The sequence below is a fragment of the Spermophilus citellus genome (assembly GCF_964194105.1).
Source record: "Spermophilus citellus genome assembly, chromosome: 6".
NCBI lineage: Eukaryota > Metazoa > Chordata > Mammalia > Rodentia > Sciuridae > Spermophilus > Spermophilus citellus.
In genome coordinates, this window is record NC_138187.1 from 126,455,087 (window position 1) to 126,471,704 (window position 16,618).

The 16,618-nt window shown below is 33.3% G+C and overlaps 1 protein-coding gene across 3 annotated transcripts in view; it reads right to left on the minus strand.

The window, feature by feature from the left end:
- Positions 1-15,372, minus strand: part of SYT14 (synaptotagmin 14) — a gene marked incomplete at its 5' end in the record, with an annotated part of 187,749 nt that extends 172,377 nt beyond the window's left edge. Inside the window, 2 exons of one of the 3 annotated variants that reach the window (XM_081299329.1) lie at positions 8,171-8,386; positions 15,246-15,372. In XM_081299329.1, the coding sequence (XP_081155455.1) occupies positions 8,171-8,386; positions 15,246-15,357 (328 nt within the window). Of the gene's footprint in view, positions 1-8,170; positions 8,387-11,678; positions 12,751-15,245 lie in introns of those variants that run through there. The other 2 variants (XM_081299328.1, XM_081299327.1) reach the window with 2 other exon arrangements.
- Positions 15,373-16,618: the final 1,246 nt, after the last annotated feature.

Sequence of the window (16,618 nt, forward strand, 5' to 3'; positions counted from 1 at the left end):
TTTTAACCTAACAGTAATATTAATCCCCTGGTAGCTATAAGTGGATGGTAACTACAGGCAGGTAGGCTGTGGCTGAAAAAGGTGGGTCCCTGGAGGCATGCCTTTGGAGTTTATATTTTGTGTTCTCCCTCCCTCTTTTTCCTCGTGTGATGAACTGAGCTACCTTCCTCCACTAAATTCTTGCACAGTGTTGACCTCGCTTACCTTGGGCACCAATGAATGCAGTCAAGTATCTATGGACTAAGACCTCTGAAACCATGATCCCTAAAATAAACTTTTCCTCCTATAATTATTCTGGTCACAGTGACAAGAAAGCTAACTAAAACCCTACCTACTTCACTTCTGGGTATTTATTCAAATCAACTCAAAGCTTGGTCCCCCCCCCAAAAAAAAAAATTTGTACTTCTAAGTTGAGGGGCATTATTCACAATTACTAAAATGTAGAAGTAATCTCAGTATCTCTTGACATATGAATGAATAACCAAAGTGGTACATACATCTAACAGAATATTATTTAGCTTTACTTTTTAGGAAATAAATTCTGACACATGTTACAATATGAATGAAACTTCAGTGCAATGTGCAAGTAAAACAAGTCAATCACAAAGAAAAATAGTGTATGATTTCACCTATATGAGATAAAGAAGCCAAATCATAAAGACAGGGAAAAAATGCTGGTTTCTAGGAGTTAAGGAATGGGGGGAATAGGGAATTACTGTTCAATGGATGTATGGTTAAGATATGCAAGATGAACAGGTCTGAAGATGCACAACAAGAGTATGTATTTAACACTAATAAAAACAACTACAAAAGTACATTATGCTACTTATATTTTACCACAACTTTAAAAAATGGAGAAAAAAAGAAGAAATGAAATTATGATACATTGCTACAACATTGTGGGGAGCCATTCTCACACGTGATTGGGCAACTCCCAGTTTGGGTGTGAGGCGCTCTGGCTAAACTGTGTCGGAGCTTTCCCGACCCTCTCCTGGTGCGAGAGCCTGTCCATGTGGGGGTGTGACTTGACCACTGACCCTGGGGCCAATCACTGACCCTGACCTTGGAGTGCTGCCCCCCCTCAACCTTCATTGGATGGAATTCTCCCCTGAATTTCTTGTTGCCCAATAAAAGGCTAGTCCCTGGAGTGCTCTCTCTCTCTCTCTCTCCTGCTAGCCCTGAGTAATCCCTGCTGCCCTATCGGGTGGTCAGAGAGAGAGCCGACTCGGACCTGGTCATAGAAAAAGGTAACTGAGTCTGTGTGTTTATTTCGATCTCACTAGCTAACTTTTATGCCAAGAACCTCTTTAATGAAACCAGTGCGCTGGTCGCATGGTGGAACAACATAAAATGGACCTTAAAGACATCATGCTGAGTAAAATAAACCAGACATAAGAGGACAAATATAGTGCTATTCCACTTAAATGTAGTACCTAGAATAATCACATTCATGGAGAAAGTAGAATATGGTTATCAGGGGCTGGAGAGAGGACAATGCAGATTTATTTTTTTAAAGATTTCAGTTTCAGTTTAGGATTATGAAAAAGTCCTGGAGATGGCAATGGCTGTATGCAATGTGAATGTACTATAATACCACTAAACTGTATATTTTTAAAAAATTATCAGAATGTTTTTATGTATATATATTTTACAATAAAAATTCAAAGTAAAATTAATTTTTTAAGATAAAAATTCAATAGTATTGGGAGAAATAGATCATTATATAAAAAGATCTTCAAATACTAACAAAAGTCTTCAAGATCAATTACCCTTCTAATTGGTCCTATTTAAAAAATATTCACACACAAGAAAGAATACTTCAAAAAAGAAACATTCATCAACAAAAAACTGAAATCAAAGAAAAAGTGTTCCAAATATCTAAATAAATCATATAATAAATTTAACTCTCTCTATTCTAAGTCACTAAATTTATATCAAAAAAATTCTGGGAAATACAGATAGAATACCCTCTTCACAAAGAAACTACAGAAATTAGAACAAGCTAATTTATAAATTAGTTTAAAAGTTCTTGAAGAAAACATAAGCATAAAATCATTTCTATTAAATATTAAATTATTATTTTTAAAATAATTTTAGTTGTGATGGACACAATACCTTTATTTTATGTATTTATTTTTTTATGTGGTGCTGAGGTTCTAACTCAGTGCTTCACACATGCTACATAAGTGCTTTACCACTGAGCTACAGCCCCAGCCCTAAATATTAAATTATTTTTAAAATATAATTTTTAAGGAAACAAAAAGTGTTTTATGGCCCTAATTTTAAGCAATAAAAGAATAATTTTAGAAGAAATAAAGAACTATGTTTTAGTGACCCTAATTTTAAGATAACATCAAAATTAATTGCATGAAGCTTCTGATGTAACCATAAGGGAAAAGAATGACAGGGATATGTATAGAACTTGTATATCTCTAAGACACAGAGATACTGGAAATTATTTTTAATAGTATTTTAAATTAACTTTAAATAACACAGTTTTAATAATATTGCTTTCTATAATATATAGGTACAGCTTGGTAATCTCTAAGGTGAATTAAGAATGAAAAGCTATAAATAACATAAAGACATTCCAATAATTTTACATTAAATATGATCTTTATATTTACTAATATGAAAATGGAAAGTATTAATTAGCATGAATGAAACTTCAAAGGCTGGTCTAGCTCATCAATTTAAATATCAGCAAACTATATACGATTCTTTTTGGTCTCGTTTTTTTTGTTAACAGGCAAAGTACAGATTTATTGAAGGTGAAGGTAAAAGTAACAAAAGGTAGAGCTGAGTTGGATGAGCAAGAGAGGCTCAAGGACTGACCATTTTAAAATAAGATATATTAATAATAAAATATCTTTAATTAAGAATGACACAGTAAAAATAAAATTATGAACAAAGAGTTAAATAAATTATTTTAATGTTTATTTTTTCCTACAAAATATTCTTGAAGATATCATTCCTTTTTGTAGTTTCCAAAAATAAAAATAAAAGATTAATATGGCCACCTAGAGGAGAAAACAAAATCAACAAGTATGCCATCACATTTTTTGTTGCTTTTTTCTGACTATCTGGATTTCAGATTTATAATATAAAAAAAAAAAACTGAGAGGGATCATCTTGATGAAATAAATTTAGGGAGATATTAAAATAGCAGAAGCCAAATAATATGAATTTTGTACTGTATCTGACAAGTATAGTTCTTAATAACTTGCTATGAGATTCTGAGTTTAAAAATTATCTGACCCATCTAAAATTTCCTCATGGCTGTAAAAGGGGGATAATCTTACCTACCATAATGAATTGTAGAGAAGACTAAATATAACAATGCATACATACAGGCACATAGTAGGAGCTCAATAAATGGTAGTTTTTACTACCTGGTTAAAGTTCTCCTGCACTGGTCTCTCAGAGTCCCTATTCAGGCTCTTCCTAACCCAAGACTAGCAGATTTACTTCCAATATTGGCTGTTCCAAAGGTTCTGTATTGGAATTAGGGTGCTGAATACTGGACTGAAGGTTCTTTATTAGCATTAATGAGATAGTACTATGTCACTGAAAGATGTACATTTTAAAATAGTTTTCCTTCAACCTTATAATTCTCTTTGGTTATCACCTCAACCCATGGTAGTTGAGTCTAATCTTCATAAATGTAGGTAACAATAGTATGCACAAAAAAAGGGTACAGAGCACTAAGGAGAAGAATAGCAAACTCTCTTCATGTCTTTACTTGTGCCGTGGGAAAATGAACCACATCCTACCCAGAAAACTGTTCCCAGGAGCCTTCTGCAATCAGTCATGTAGTGAGCAGTTTCCGAAGAGGCAGCTCTGCAGGTGTGTAAACACCTAGTAGAGTAAAATGTGTATTCCCATCCTCCCCAAATACATACCAGAAGAGGGTGGGCAGGTGGGAGAGAAAAGGCAAATAGTTGGTTTATAAACCCCTTTAACCTACTTCTCTTCCTTAAAGTTGATAGGGCGAGTAGTTGATAAGAAAATGTAGGCAGCAAATGTACACTTCTTTATCAAGTATTCTTTCCTTAACAACAGTCAATCTCACTTCTTTATTACTCTATCCTATTATATTGAAAGTTATTGATCAACTTCTATTGGAAATGGAGGCTTACTTGCATTCTCAAAATCGCCTGTCTCCCCACCCTCCTTAAGTCTCTCCTTCTATGGATAATAAAATACAAAATTCTCCTGATTCTCTTCTGTATCTCTTTTACTGTCTCTTCTGTTTCTTTATGTGATATTTTCTCTCCATAATCTCTCCCTTCTTTTAGGCCACTCTTATGATTTCTATGACTAAATATATATAATCTGAGAATCTTTCTCCCTAACTCCTTTCATGATTGCAAACTCAATAACCATTTCCAATTACTTAAACACCCTGCCTTACCACATATACAAAACAACTATATATCATATCTCCTACTTACTCCCCACTTCCAACAAAGAATGGATCCCTCTCCAGGTTTCACATCTATATTAATGACATCATTATTCTCCTAATCATATTTGATGGAACCTAGCATCCTCTTTTTTTCTAAATATATTTAGTTCCTTAACTCTGTAAATTCTATTACCTTAATTTCTGTTCCATCCTCCTATTGCCACTACTATAATTAAAATTTTTATCATTTTCCATACAGACTACTCCAAAGACCCACTTAATTAATATCATTTCCTATAGCCTTTTTGCTGCTAAATTAATCTTTCTAAAGCACATCCCTGATCATGGTTTCTGGTTGAAAAACATTCAGTAACTTCTCACTGCAGAACAGATTCAACCCAATCTTCTTAGTCAGGAAGGCACACCAGGTTTCAGCCCTCATTTCCCTTTCCCATTTGTCTCCTATTCTCTCATATATACACTATATGCATATATACCCCTGTTTGAGTCAAGTGAACTTTTCTTTGTTCCCATATTCACTACATTTTACCACTTTATATCTTGGAGTTTATAAAAGTCTATCTTAAATATCTAGACTTAGTCTTCTCACCAACTTTCTCCCCATTCTTAAAAGCCAAAGCCAAATACCATTTTTTCTCTGAGGATCCTTCATTTTTTCCCCAATGAATGTTATTTCACTTCCCTCCCTAAAATCTTCTAGCACTTTGTAGTACTTCTGCGTCCTTGTCTGTGTGTTCATAATGTACTCTCATTTGAAACTGCTTCACCTTAAAATTCTGAACTCTGAAATATGCCTTTCTATTCTTCTCCAACTCCACTGAGCCTGTTTTGGGCTTTGATCTTTCAATAAGCAATAACTGATGATAAACCAGGCATGGTGGCGCATGCCTGTAATCCTAGCAGCTCAGGAAGCTGAAGCTCAAAGGATCTCCAGTTCAAAGCCAGTCTCAGCAAAGTGAGGCTCTAAGCAACTCAGTGAGACCCTGTCTCTAAATAAAATACAAAATAGAGCTGGGGATGGGACTCAGTGATTGTGTGCCCCTGGTACCAAATAAATAAATAACCTAGGATATACAAACTATTCTCCCAGTCTGTTGTTATCTTACATTAACACTTGGTTCTCTTCCCATCTTAAATCCCAATGACAGCATTTTAAAAAAGATATTTCCATCTGGATAATTCACAGGCACATCAAACTGAACATGGCCAAAATTAAGTATCTTCTCCCATAAACTTACTTCTCTAATACTCTGAACTAAATTTCTTAATTCTTTTTTTTGGCGGGGGGGGGGGGGTACTGGGGATTGAACCCAGAGGCACTTACCTCTGAGCCACATCACCAGCCCTTTTTAAAAATTTTATTTGGAGACAGGGCCTTGCTGAGTTACTTAAGGCCTTGCTAAATTGCTGAGGCTAGCTTTGAACTCATAATCCTCCTGTTTCAACCTCCCAAACTGCTAGGATTACAGACATGCGCTACCACATCCGGCCTAAATATCTTGATTCTTCACTCACTGTACACATTTAATTATTCACCAAGACATACTGACTTCATCCCTATAGCTATGTATGTTTCATCTCTAAATTTTCGCTAGTAAAAGTGTAATCACTATTTAACTGTGCCTCTGCCTCCTCTTGTTCTTCCTTCCAATTCTTCTATTATAGTATTTAAATAATGTTCCCTAAAAGCATTGACCTGAAAGTGCCACAGAGTCCTACCTAAAAATCTTCCAGTCTTCCAGACTGCCAGAACACTGGCGTACTTTATATAAGACAATATTCAAACTACTGAGTGGAGCAGTCAGCCCTATTACCTGCCGCTTCTCCATACACAGATCCTAAGTTAGAGGCCCTGAAATACATTTTGTTTTCATGATTTCATAAGAACACTATTCTGTGGATGTTTATACAGTTGTCACCCAAGTCCAGTTCACCTAGACTTCATCCCCACCTCCCAAAGTTTCCTCCACCATATTTCTACATTACTTTGTTTATGTGGCTGCATAACTGAATTTCCTCCTCCAATTTGTAGACTTTTTGTGAGATACAAGCTTGTTTTATATTTATCTTTATATACACAGTATCTAGCATAATAAAAAGTTTTCAATAAATGTTTTTAAACTAATGAATCTAATTAGAGAATACTTAAAATTAATCTACTCTGAGTGTTTTGTCAAACAATTTTAAGTAGAAATTTGTAGGAGTTCTGATTAGGTACTAAATATCTAAGGAAAATGAAATGAAGTGACTCTCAGACAAGTGTACCAGTTCCAGAGCCATGTCAGAATAATAGGACTATGTCGAAATACAATCAAGACAGCAGAGAACAGAGTGTGAGGGGCAAGAAGGAGTGAGTAGGGGAAAAAAAATCCTTAACTGCATCTACAGAAAGGAAACTATCTAGGGTCACAGACCCCAAACTCAAGCCTTGCTCATGACTACTCAATACCGTCACCATCACTGTGCTTTCACTACCCCCATCTTCAATTATACTGACTGATAAATTACTTACTAGGTACCAGACACTAACTAAAAACTGTACTACATATATCAATTGATACTCATGAGACAATCCTACCAGATTGGTGTTAACCATGTTTTAGACACAATGAAACACCTAAAAAATTAATGATAGGTTTCCTAGCTAATATGTTAAAAGACAGCCAGAATGTCTAGAAAGGTCAGCTTTTAAAATCCATTCTTTCTGCTCTATTATTCATTTGCCAGAGGTACACATAAACTGGGGACTGGGTTTACTGCTTTGTATTATTTAGATATATCTGATACTTTTTTATTTCTTCCTTTGTGTCTCTTAATAAACCTTCTAGATAATAATCATTTTGTATTTGGTTAATTTATTATATCTATGTATTAGCAAAAACAAAATTGAGGCATACCAATTTTCAGTTGGCAGGAAGCCAAAAACAAAAATTGATGATCCGGCCCCTTTGACAATTTAATACTCTTGGGTAAGACTTTAATTGCTAGAAGGAGTCATATTCCATCATACGTTCAAGCAAGTGAACAATGTATTTTTAATGTGGAAATATTTTAATTAATGGCAAAACCTTTTTATTTATATTACAGAAAGATATAAAAAGATTGTGTTTGAAAGTCCAGGTCAGCACATAAAATGAAACCAATTAGAGACAAAATAGTCCTTAAAATTAATGAAATCCTTGAAAATCCCTTAAATTGCTTTTAAAGCATCATGTAATATAGTATCAGCCCTCAAAAAATTCATCTCAGAATATCTTTTCCTTCTGCACAGAACAGATCACAATTTTTTCTGCTGCATACCATGTGAAGCATTTGGCTGATATTCAGGGGCATACTGAATGAAAAAGCTGACATTAACATACTGGAGTCATATTCAACACTGTGAGATACATAGATGCTATAAGCTTCTGTAACAGTATATGAGAACTGATTCCACCCACGAGAACACCACATTCATTTCTTCTATATCATGCATGTTAGGCATATATGTTCATTGTGAAATGAGAGCTACAATCTAAATATTACTTGTATTATTCAGTGTTTTACTTTTTGGTGTTTCAGTACTAGTTTTCATTTATAGCTTGAGCCCAATGATTTCAATAAATTATATTCTCACAAAGGTGACTCTGAGTCTTCTTCTTGTTTACTGTACAACCACTGATGCTTACAATTTTAGATGTAAAAAAGAATCTAAGATAATAGTGTGTCATTTAAAAACAAAAACAAAATAAACTGTCTTACCTTCGTCTATTGATGCTTCACTACTATATCCATCATACTCTGCAGATAAAGGACTGTATTTTTGTCTTGTTTCCCAAGCGTAGTTCTTTTGTCTAGAATCTACCAACTGTAGTCTAGAATTATGTGTTCTGGATAAGGCCTCATGATATTTACCCAGTGCTTCATCTTCACTTTCAGAGGATGAACCATGCTCATCTTTGTCCATGTAGGAATTATCTATTTGGAATGACAGGAAGAGGAAATGATCATTTAAACGCAATAAAACATCATAAATTTGCTAAAGTTTTACATCCATATGTATGTGACACACATATACATCTCAGCATATAGATGAAATCAATTAAGAGATAATCCTTGAAATTATTGAAATCCTTGAAAATCCCTTAAACTGTCCTTTAAAGCATAGTGTTTTATAGGTGCATACACATACATACACGCACCCTGAATCCCTGAATTTTCAGCTTTAGAGAAATATAATTTTTCATGTAAGACATCTAAGCTTTAGATTTTTATGTTTTAATGGAAAAAAATCAATTTGTGTATTCTAATTCTTTAAATAATCTTAGTCCCAGGAATTTTTCAATCTTGAGACATATAAAGGAAATTACAAATCTTTTAAAAGGATCAGTAACAAACAAATGACGTTATGGTTGCTGTCAGTATATATAGATCTGATTCAAATAGTTAATAAGATACATTTTTTATTTTCATTTTGGACAATAATTTCAAAACTGGCAATGCTCAGTACTACCAGTGAAACAGAAATGGGCAGACATAATTATTGGTGAAATTATAACTGGTACAATTTTTTTTTTTTTTTTTTTTGGTACTGGAGATTGAACTCAGAGGCACTCAACCACTGAGCCATATTCCCAGCCCTTTTTTGAATTTTATTTAGAGACAGGGTCTCACTGAGTTGCTTGGCACCCTGCTGTTGCTGAGGCTGGCTTTGAATTAGAGATCCTCCTGCCTCAGCCTCCCAAGGCGCTGGGATTCTAGAGAACAAGTTGGCAAAACATACCTAATTCTTAAATCTGCCAAGTGTCTTTGATTCATTTCTAGGAATTTGCCAAGTCCATTTCTGAGAATTCAGCCAAAGAAAACTGACAGGTGAACAAAGATATATGTTTGAGACAAGTTACAGCATTATGTTTAATAGCAGAAGAAAAACAAAATAATATATAACCAAAATGTCCATCACTGGGCCTTGGTTAATAACTTATAATGTGTTTATACAATGACATATTTACTATACAGTCTTAGAAATAAAGTGGTAAATTTATAAGTACTCACAGACAATAATTAGAACATCATGTTAAGAGAAAAGAAGAAGTTACATCATACAAGGTATGGTTATATTCCTATCATATCATACACACACACACACACACACACACACAGATGCACATACATTCTATATACTCCTTCATGCAATACATGTACACAGACATTCAATCTATGTCTGGAAAGATATATACTAAACTGCTAAGATTTATTATCTGTGAAAAGTGGTATTACTAGAAAATTTTTACTTAAATATACCTAAATTTCAAACAAAATTTTCAAGAGATATAAATTTTATATTATTTTTAAAATCACTAGCAGCAGTTAGAATAGTTCATGATTTCATAAAAACGTATTACTCATTGTGTAGCCAACAGTCTCATGTGACTATTTAAATTTAAATTAGTTAAAATTAAACAAATTTTAAAATCCCAATTTTTATACTATCAGCCACATTTCAAGGGCTCATAGCCACATATAGCTAGTGGGTAATATAAGGAATAATGCCAACATGCAGAACTTTACCACTGAAAGTTCTACTGAACAGTGCCAAGAAGATGGCAGAGCTGGTCTAGAACCACAGTCTTCTGACTGTTCACAGTTGTGGGCACTTTGAAGATACCACAGTGGTGGGTTTAAGGCAGCAGGAGGACTGAAGCCCTGTGAAGGAACCTACTCTGTAATCAAACTTCATCTATTATAAAATGCTACCCGAAGTAGCTTTATATTCAGAAGTAAAAAAGGAAACTCTTCCTCTTTATTCTGTATCTTATAACTCCTATGCCAAGACCTAAAACACAGGTATTAGTAATACTATAGTGTGGCTAAAGATAGGATTAATCTGTGGGTCAAAATACTCTCAAAATGATTTTTGGAATACAACATGTTTTAGTACTAACTATACTCAGGAAGACTCGAGGGATATTTGGTTTCTTTAGGTAACAACATGCTTTCTAATGAAAACAAAGCAAAACAAAATTAAAAACCTTGTTTTTCTATGTGTAATAGATCCATTAATGATGTTTATCATATTGTTATTTTCTGAATAAAATATTATGTAAAATATTTTACTTTGTTTATTTTATTTATTTTTGCTACTTTGAATAATAAGGCTACTAAACCAGAATTGCCAAAAACTACTGAATCTCACATTCAAAAACTACTATAAGAATAGACTGTTATTTTATAAGAAAGTTAATTTACAGAAAATTCCAGATGTATATTTCATAAAAATCAGTGTATTTTTAGTCTTGTGATTGGACCCACAATAAATGGAAATGACAAAGGATTATCAGAAGCATATTGCAGTATAAACTGCAATGATGTTTTGAAAATTTCACAAATACTATGGTGGAAAACTACAAATGTTTACACAGAATTTTAATGCAATATAAAGAACTTATGAATAATAATTTATTGTTCATGTATACTCATTCTGAACTAAGTAGTCATAAAATTTTTAAAGTATGGCTAAATGAATAAATACATATCCTTAAGCATGTTATTCAATAAAATAAGATCTGCTCTCAAGGAAAAATAGAAAACATTTTATTTAAATTCTTACTAGGGCAGATTTGAAGAACAATGCTGTATAAAGGACTTATGAGTTAAACATTTAAAATTTTAAAATACAAGTAGAGGATACCAAATAAACTGACTAAAGTATACACTTTCCTGAAGAAAACCACGGAGTTTCTGGTTGTAAAACAAATGGCCATTAAGAAAAGTTAGGGGGCAGGGGATATAGTTCACATACAAGGGCCTGGGTTCAATCCCTAGAAAAAAAGAAAATAAGGAAAAAATAGCTGGGTGCTTACAATCTCAGCAATTCAGGAGGCTGAGACAAGAGGAACCAAGATCACGGCTAGCCTAGGCAACTTAGGGAGAAACTGTCTCAAAATAAAAAATAAAAAGCACTGGGGATGTGTCTCAGTGATGGGAGTGCCACTGGATTCAATGTCAGTATCAAGGGGAGAAAATATGGCCAAATGATATAGGAATCAGCAGCCATACTTTGTGGTATACCAATAACACAAAGGCTCCTGAAACGATTCTTTTTAAAAAAGACTTTTAAATATTTCCCAGTAAGAAGATTCAAGAAATTTTTTAATTAGATACACAGGCACAGACAGGAAAGTTAGGAAATTTGGATATTGTTTTCCTAATCAAAAACAAAAACTCAGGAGGAAATTTAATCACTCAAACCAACATTAGGAGACCTCACCTTTTTTTGGTACTATCTTAGAATATTTTTCAACTTTAATCTTTGCTGTTCCTTTCTTGGAAGAATTGGCTTCATTTTTCTTTGTTTTAATGTCTCCTTTCATTTTGTGGTATTTTGTTAGGTTTATTTGTTGATTGATTTTTCCAGAAAACTTATTTTTAGAATTAGTTGATGATGCTGGATACATATCTTCTTTCATAGTAGGTTTCTGTCTATTGCTTGTCAAAATATCTTTTGGAGAACATTCATTCCCTTTGAATTCTTTACCTTTAATATGTTTTTCAGCTTCCTCTGAATGATCAGAATGCCCTAAATCAATAAGATGTTCACTTTTATTGAAATGGCCGATTTTCTCTTGATCTCGTCCCAAAAACGCATATTGAGATTTAGCATATTCTTCTCTTTTATGATTATCTGTAACAATATATTTCTTTTTTTCATACAGTATGCTTATTCCATTGGTGGTATTCTCATTTTCTTTCATTTCTTGATATCTTACCTCCCTTAAATCATTCTTACCATCATTGGAGATTCCTAATCCAATTTTTTTACATCTGTCAATACTTTCAAGTCCATTACAAGTAGATCCAGCTTTTGTATTCTGCTTCATAACTGAGATCCCATCATTTTTCATGTAGCCTTTCAAAGAAGAATCACTACCATTACCAGTTTCTTGATACTCTGATAGAGTCTGTAGCCTATCATTAGTGTGTTTAAATGGTCTTTCTTCATGCATTCCTTGCTCTTGAGAAGCAAAGGTATTATTACAATTTATTTCCTTTGCTCTGTGCTCTAAATTGGACTGTGTTTTCTGACAAGCAGTGTTGTTGGAGACTTCTGGTAACATGGTATTTTTTGACTCAGAAGTATTCACAGTTTCTTCTGTGGCTGAAATTTCCTCTTCAGGGCGAAAGCCATTTATCATACTTGTTACCTGCTCAGCAACTGAGTCAGTTAAAGCATAGCTGACCTCCCCAACAGCAGTGGTCAAGTCTTCTACAGCACTACTGATTGTGTCCACCAGGGAGGACACTCCCCGCAGATTCTGTTGAAAATTTTTGAAAAATGCCATTTTCTAATTCCTTGTTCCTAAAAGGTACAACAATGGAATTTTCTCTTCTCAAAATATCAACTACTTTGGAACTTGGATTTAATACTTAAATGTTGCTACTCCTTAGCTCAATTAGTATTTCATACAGTGCCTTTTAATTTTTCTGTAAATTCATAAAGCATTGGTAGAAATATGTTGAAGTAAAGACTCTTCAAAAACAAATCAAACCACTTGGTTTAAATGTAATGACATTTTTTTCCCACTCCATAGCTATCACAACAGCAGCAAGATAATATTTTCCCCTCAAACACTATTGGTTTTTATTCTATACCTGAAAGAAGAATATAAAAAGGATTTTTATTATGTACTTTCAGTTTATTTATTAATAGTCTACATAAGGGAACTATCCTATTAACAAACTACCAACATCATTTCAAATAAAAAATATTATGGGAAAAACACATTGACAATTTTGCACAGAGGTAAGAATGAGAAAGCAGGTGCAGATATCTGTTGAGTGGCACATGCAAAGTATTATAACTTGAAAATTTTATCTTATTTGATTTTATAACAACTCTATCTGATAAATATTCTTCCTATTTAATAAATAAAAGAAAAAAACAGGACTCAGAAAAATTAAGAAAGTCTCTGACACCTCAGCTCCTCAAGGTCAAACTTGTTATATTAACAGTGAGGGAATATTTAACTTTTCTACTCTAATTTGCTTACAGGTTCACAGTGGGGTTTTCCAGAGACTATATAACAGATTGAATGTAGAAGCAGATACCAGAATTCAGCTGTCTCCCTTTATGCCAGTTATAATAAATTTCTTTGTTTTGCAAGAAAATGTAAAAATTTAAAAAAAAATTCTCACTCTTTTTTTCTAAACTTTTCTTTTAGGTTTTGGAAAATACATAATTTTTAAAAAATATTAAGAATGTTATTTAAATTAAATGCAATAGCCTTTTAGTTTTTTTAATTGACAAGATATATTTTTAAACTTTGTAAGTTTTAACTTCTAATATGGCCCACATTAATATATATAACCCACATAAATAAAAGCTCTTCAGGGTCCTTAATAATTTTTATGGGGATAAAGAGGGTTTATTTGACCAAAGAAAAAATCAGAAATGCTGAACAAGAGGATGAACAACAGACACTAAAAGAAATATCTTTAACCAATTCATTCATACAAATGATCAAAAAGCAGGACTGAGCTAGGCTTGGTAGTACTTGCCTGTCACCAGGCAACTTAGCAGGCTGAGGCAGGAGGACTGCAAATTTAAGGCCAGCCTTAGCAACTTAATGAGGCCCTGTCTTAAAACAAAAGATAAAGAGAGAGGAATGTAGCTCAGTAGTAAAGTACCCCTGGGGTTCATCATCAGTACCAAAAAAAAAAAGCAGGAAGTATAAGAAACACTGAAATTAACCGAGTCAAAACCACATGAAGTATGACCATTTCTAACACAAAATTCACAAACTATAATTTAATAATTAATAGACTTTTGTAAGTAGGGATTATCACCACTTAAGTTATCAAAGTTGAAAAAAAAAAAAAGCATGTCTCCAACATATGTATACAAACAAGAAAGACAAGGCTTCTCTGCTATTACTCATCAAAGCTATTACTCATCAAAACTTTTTTTTTTTTTTTGGTAATGTGGATTAAAAAAACAGGGACACTTAACCACTGAGCCATATCCCTAGTCCTATTTCACTTTGAGATAGGGTCTTACTAAGTTGCTTAGGGCCTCACTAAGTTTCTGAGGTTGCCTTGAACATGGGATCCTCCTGCCTCAGCTTCCCCACTCCACTCGCTGGGATTATAGGCGTGCACCACCACGACAGGCACTCATGGAAACTCATCTCAATTAAAAATTTTATCCTTTATCTTTGGAAATTGAAAATTTAAAAATTCTTATTTAATAAAGAAGCAAAAGAAAAACCCTGCAAAAAAGCTTTGCAAAAGATAAAGAATAATATCATAAACTGCCTTCCCCAATATGTAAATACTAAGTAATATAATGCCTATAGTGCCAAGGGAGGGAGTGAACACTGCTTTTTATAATCAAAATTTATCTATACATTAAACTAGTAGGAAAAAATCACCTCCTCCAAGCAATAAAATTATCCAGCAGCTGAAAATTATATTGTAGGTAAAGAAAAAGTGTGACTAGTATCAAAAACTTTCTGGGGGTATGGGGAGAAAGCTCTCTAGAAATCTATGTGACAATGTATTTGAGCTATATAAAGTAATCAGATATCTCTTTCTTCTAAAAGAATATATTATAAATGAAAAATAAAAATGTTATTTTGTGATAGTAGACAATTCATCTTTATGTAATAACTTAGCAATTCATGGCCAAAAGACAGATGTCTGAACATAATTTATTCATTTTTTACAAGGAAGAGGCTCAAATATAAGTTTACTATATGTCAAAGCCAATTTTCTTATTGTATGTATTAAAATAAATAAAGAATACAGATAAAAAGAAAAGAAGTAATATGATACTTACACATTTTGTCTTGTGAATTCTTCCTTGTATTGTATCCTGAACCAAGATCTGGAAACCCGCCAACATTTTCAAAACAGAACTTCTTATTAATATAGAGAAAAAGGAGCAGCATCAAGATAATAAACACCCCAACAGCTGACAAAAATCCAACTGCCTCTGGAGATACTAGAGAAAAAAAAGTCACAGCTGTAAGCATTTATTTTTCTTTAAGCTACAAATAAGAAGGAAACCCTCAAACATAAGTTAGATTAGTGCCTTATTTGAACTATATTTTTAAATCATCATAGTTTAAAATAGTTTATAAAAAAAGCCCAAAGTTTAATGACAGCTGTTAAATACAATCAACAGCACTCATTCAAATTTTCTAAAAGTTTCTCTATAAATTATGTTGAAACAATTTTAAAAGAAAAACAAGAGTCTACAAAATAGGCAGTTAGCAAATGTTTAATCCATTGAAGAGTATTACAAAATTTTTGACAAGAATCAATAAAAATTATTTCTTATGTACAAGAATTATCAAATTCATGAGAACATATTACTATTTAAAGTTCCTGCTTCCTTTTCAATATATACTCTAGTCAAAGGGGATCCACAATATTGCCTTAGAATCGGCAATATTAACTACCACACTCCTTTTTTGGTTTAGCCTCTTCCCCTTGCCTTGAATAGCCAACACTTCTCTTTTCCATATCACACTCATTCACTCAACCAACAAATATTTTTGGAGCATCAGCCATACACCATGCATAGTTATTTACACATCTCTCCGCTTTTCTCCAACAATCTGGTGAAAACAGTTACAATGCAGCATAATAAAGGTTACAATTGGAGAAGAATAAGAACCCTGAGAACTACATCCAGTGTTGAAGGATCAAGTAAGCTTTACTCAAAGTTGTGACCTCCATGATTATATTTTAAGAACCAATAAGAATTAGTTAACATTTCAGGCAAAAGAACATGTGTGATGTTCTAGAGACAAGAGATAACTGTATATTCCAGAAACAGAATGAAACTGCTCTGATAACTACCAAGATTCTCAAAAAAATTTGGTCAAAAGAATACATGAAACCACTTGGGGAGATTTTGTAGAGTAAGAACAGATAAAACTCTCCTGCAACTTCTCCAACCCCCAGCCATCTCTCTTTCCTTTCAACTTCACTCCAGTCACCACACCGGTCATTTAGAGCCAAAAAGGAACTAAATTTTTGAATCTCTAGTACCTAACAAGTATTAGGAAGGAATGTCAAGTCCCAAATATCCCCTACAAACCACAACCTACTCCTTCTTTCTCCATTACTCAAAAAGTATTCAACATGTTATCTACTCTAAGTCTTCCTAAAAACAGATGTACCATGGCAATCAGCATTTAATTT